Consider the following 2,369-nt stretch of genomic DNA (forward strand, 5'->3'; position numbering starts at 1 on the left):
ACACACACACACAAGTGTATATATGTGTACACACACACACACACACACACACACACACACACACACACACATATATATAAGCACACACACACAAGTGTATATATGTGTATACACACACACACACACACACACACATATATAAGCACACACACACAAGTGTATATATGTGTACACACACACACACACACACACACATATATATGTGTGTGTGTGTGTGTGTGTGTGTGTGTACACGTCGATTGTAGTGGAGTCGACAAAGTAGACAGCCAGAGAATACATTAAGTGTCGGCATTTTTCAATTTCCTTTCAGAATATGATTATGCAAAAGTGATCTACTTATGCGAGCAAGGAAAGTGATTTTGTGGACGAGATGTAAAAGACAAACAGTTATGAATACATAATATACTTTTTTATCATTATTTTCGTTTTCCGTGGAATAGCCTGCTATCTTTCCTGAATCCGCGGTTCTGCGATTGTCAAAAGGAACCAAAAAAGATATTTATTCGAATCAAGATAGGAACTGCACAGTAATTGAACCTGTTAGGGATGAGGTCCAGGAATATCACATAACGTCCTCTTGGATAAATCAATAACATCCTTGGTTAATTTGGTTCCGGAATAAATTTTAAAAAAGGAAGACATAATAGTAACATGATTTCCCCTTGCCTTCCAGATGGACGGCGTGCCCCTTGGAGTGCTCTGGTGCCAGTGCCGGGGCAACGCGAGCGCCACGCCCCAGTTCGTCCTCCTCCACCAGCAGGTCCTGAAGATGCACGAGGAGGCGCAGAACCTTGGCATCTGGTACGTAGCGACGACTGTGACCTTGTACGCCGTCGGGGTCTTCTACATCCTCGCGAGGGCTGGCACTCTGGGCACTGGCGCCCTCTCCTCGCTGGCATACTGCTGCTCCGAGGCCGTGTCCTCCATCCTGGGGCACTAAGGTGGAGAAATGGATACTAGACCCTGGACTCACCTGATGCCATGGCGAAGGATCTTAGAAGAGGACCTTAAAAGGCGATGCTAGGACGCGACGGAGGGTGTCTCAGAAAGGATTCTCGCCCAAGCGTTAGGGTAACAGCGGAGATCCTACCGAGGAATCTTAATTCAAAGGAGTGACCGGAGGAAGGATAAAGGAAGAATGAAGAAGTCAAGAGGATGAGGGAGATATCCTTGGATAAAGGTCCTGACTCGCGGGGCAGATTTACACACAGCAGATTGGGAGAATGAAAATACGACAAAGATCCTGATGCTTTTAATCCTGTTTCACTTTCAGAGGATATGTTTATATAATCTTTTTGGTATTATATGTTTTATATAAGTGATATATGGATATAAATCTTTTAAAAATGCGATAAAGAAAAACAGTAAATGGGAAAAACGCAAGTAAAAAAAAGTACCAATGATTCTCTACTCATAACTATAGACCATTTTTTCATTTAAAAAAATCTTGTCTTCATATCATTCAAACTAAGTATCTAATCAAAGCTGTTATCAAAGTATTAAATCTGTAATCATAAAAAACAGCTTCATGTCTATTAAAGTCAAATTCACCTTTGTGTCAGTCTTTTACTTATTCATCAGTAATAAATGACTGAATTCTGAAATACGTAAAATATATAGATATGATGTGTATCATTCTCATGGTAGTTTGGTTTCCAGTGGTAAAAATAGACTTTCTATTTGGAAGATTCATTATGCCATGGAAGAGAGAGAGAGAGAGAGAGAGAGAGAGAGAGAGAGAGAGAGAGAGAGAGAGAGAGAGAGAGAGAGAGAGAGAGAGAGAGAGAGAGAGAGAGAGAGAGAGAGAGAGAGAATGTGTGTTAACAAAAGAGTATCCCACCTAGAGCACTGGCCATTCCAGACCCTCCCTCCTTGGAGTCCCTCCAATCACGTGCACATTTCCACCTCGCTATAACGCGCCCCCCACATGTCACATGACCCCGCTCAAGCGACGTCACACAAAAGTCACACAGGCCTCCTCCCCCTCCACCCTGCCCACGGGGATGGACACGAGGGGGCAGTGGAGGGTCTCCCGCCGCGCAGTCCTCGCGGAGTGTTGGCACCCGCGCCTCTGGCTCCTTCTCCCGGAGTCCTGCCGGGGCGAGGGCGGGGCGGAGAAGCAGAGGGCGAGAGCGGAGGCGGCCCTGAGACGCTCGGACCGCCCCGACTTCCGGATGATGAGGACGAGGCCCAGGAAGTAGAGCGTGAGGACGGTTCCCACATACCACATGACGTGTCGCTGGGCGTCGGCGTGCAACCTGGACATCTGTTGGTTGATGAGCTCCTGTTGAGGCACGGCGCTGGCGTTGCCCTGGCACTGGCACCATAACTCCGCCCGCGACACCGTCTCCATCTGCAGGAGGACTTCA

The 2,369-nt window shown here is 46.7% G+C and overlaps 1 protein-coding gene across 1 annotated transcript in view; it reads left to right on the top strand.

Moving 5' to 3' along the window:
• Positions 1-1,814, top strand: part of LOC138867931 (uncharacterized) — a 10,122-nt gene extending 8,308 nt beyond the window's left edge. The window contains exon 2 of the mRNA XM_070145130.1: positions 674-1,814. Within this exon, the coding sequence (XP_070001231.1) occupies positions 674-940 (267 nt within the window). The 3' untranslated portion in view covers positions 941-1,814. The remainder of the gene's footprint in view (positions 1-673) is intronic.
• The last annotated feature ends 555 nt before the right edge of the window (positions 1,815-2,369 follow it).

Source organism: Penaeus vannamei, chromosome 33, assembly GCF_042767895.1.
Source record: "Penaeus vannamei isolate JL-2024 chromosome 33, ASM4276789v1, whole genome shotgun sequence".
NCBI classification, from domain to species: domain Eukaryota; kingdom Metazoa; phylum Arthropoda; class Malacostraca; order Decapoda; family Penaeidae; genus Penaeus; species Penaeus vannamei.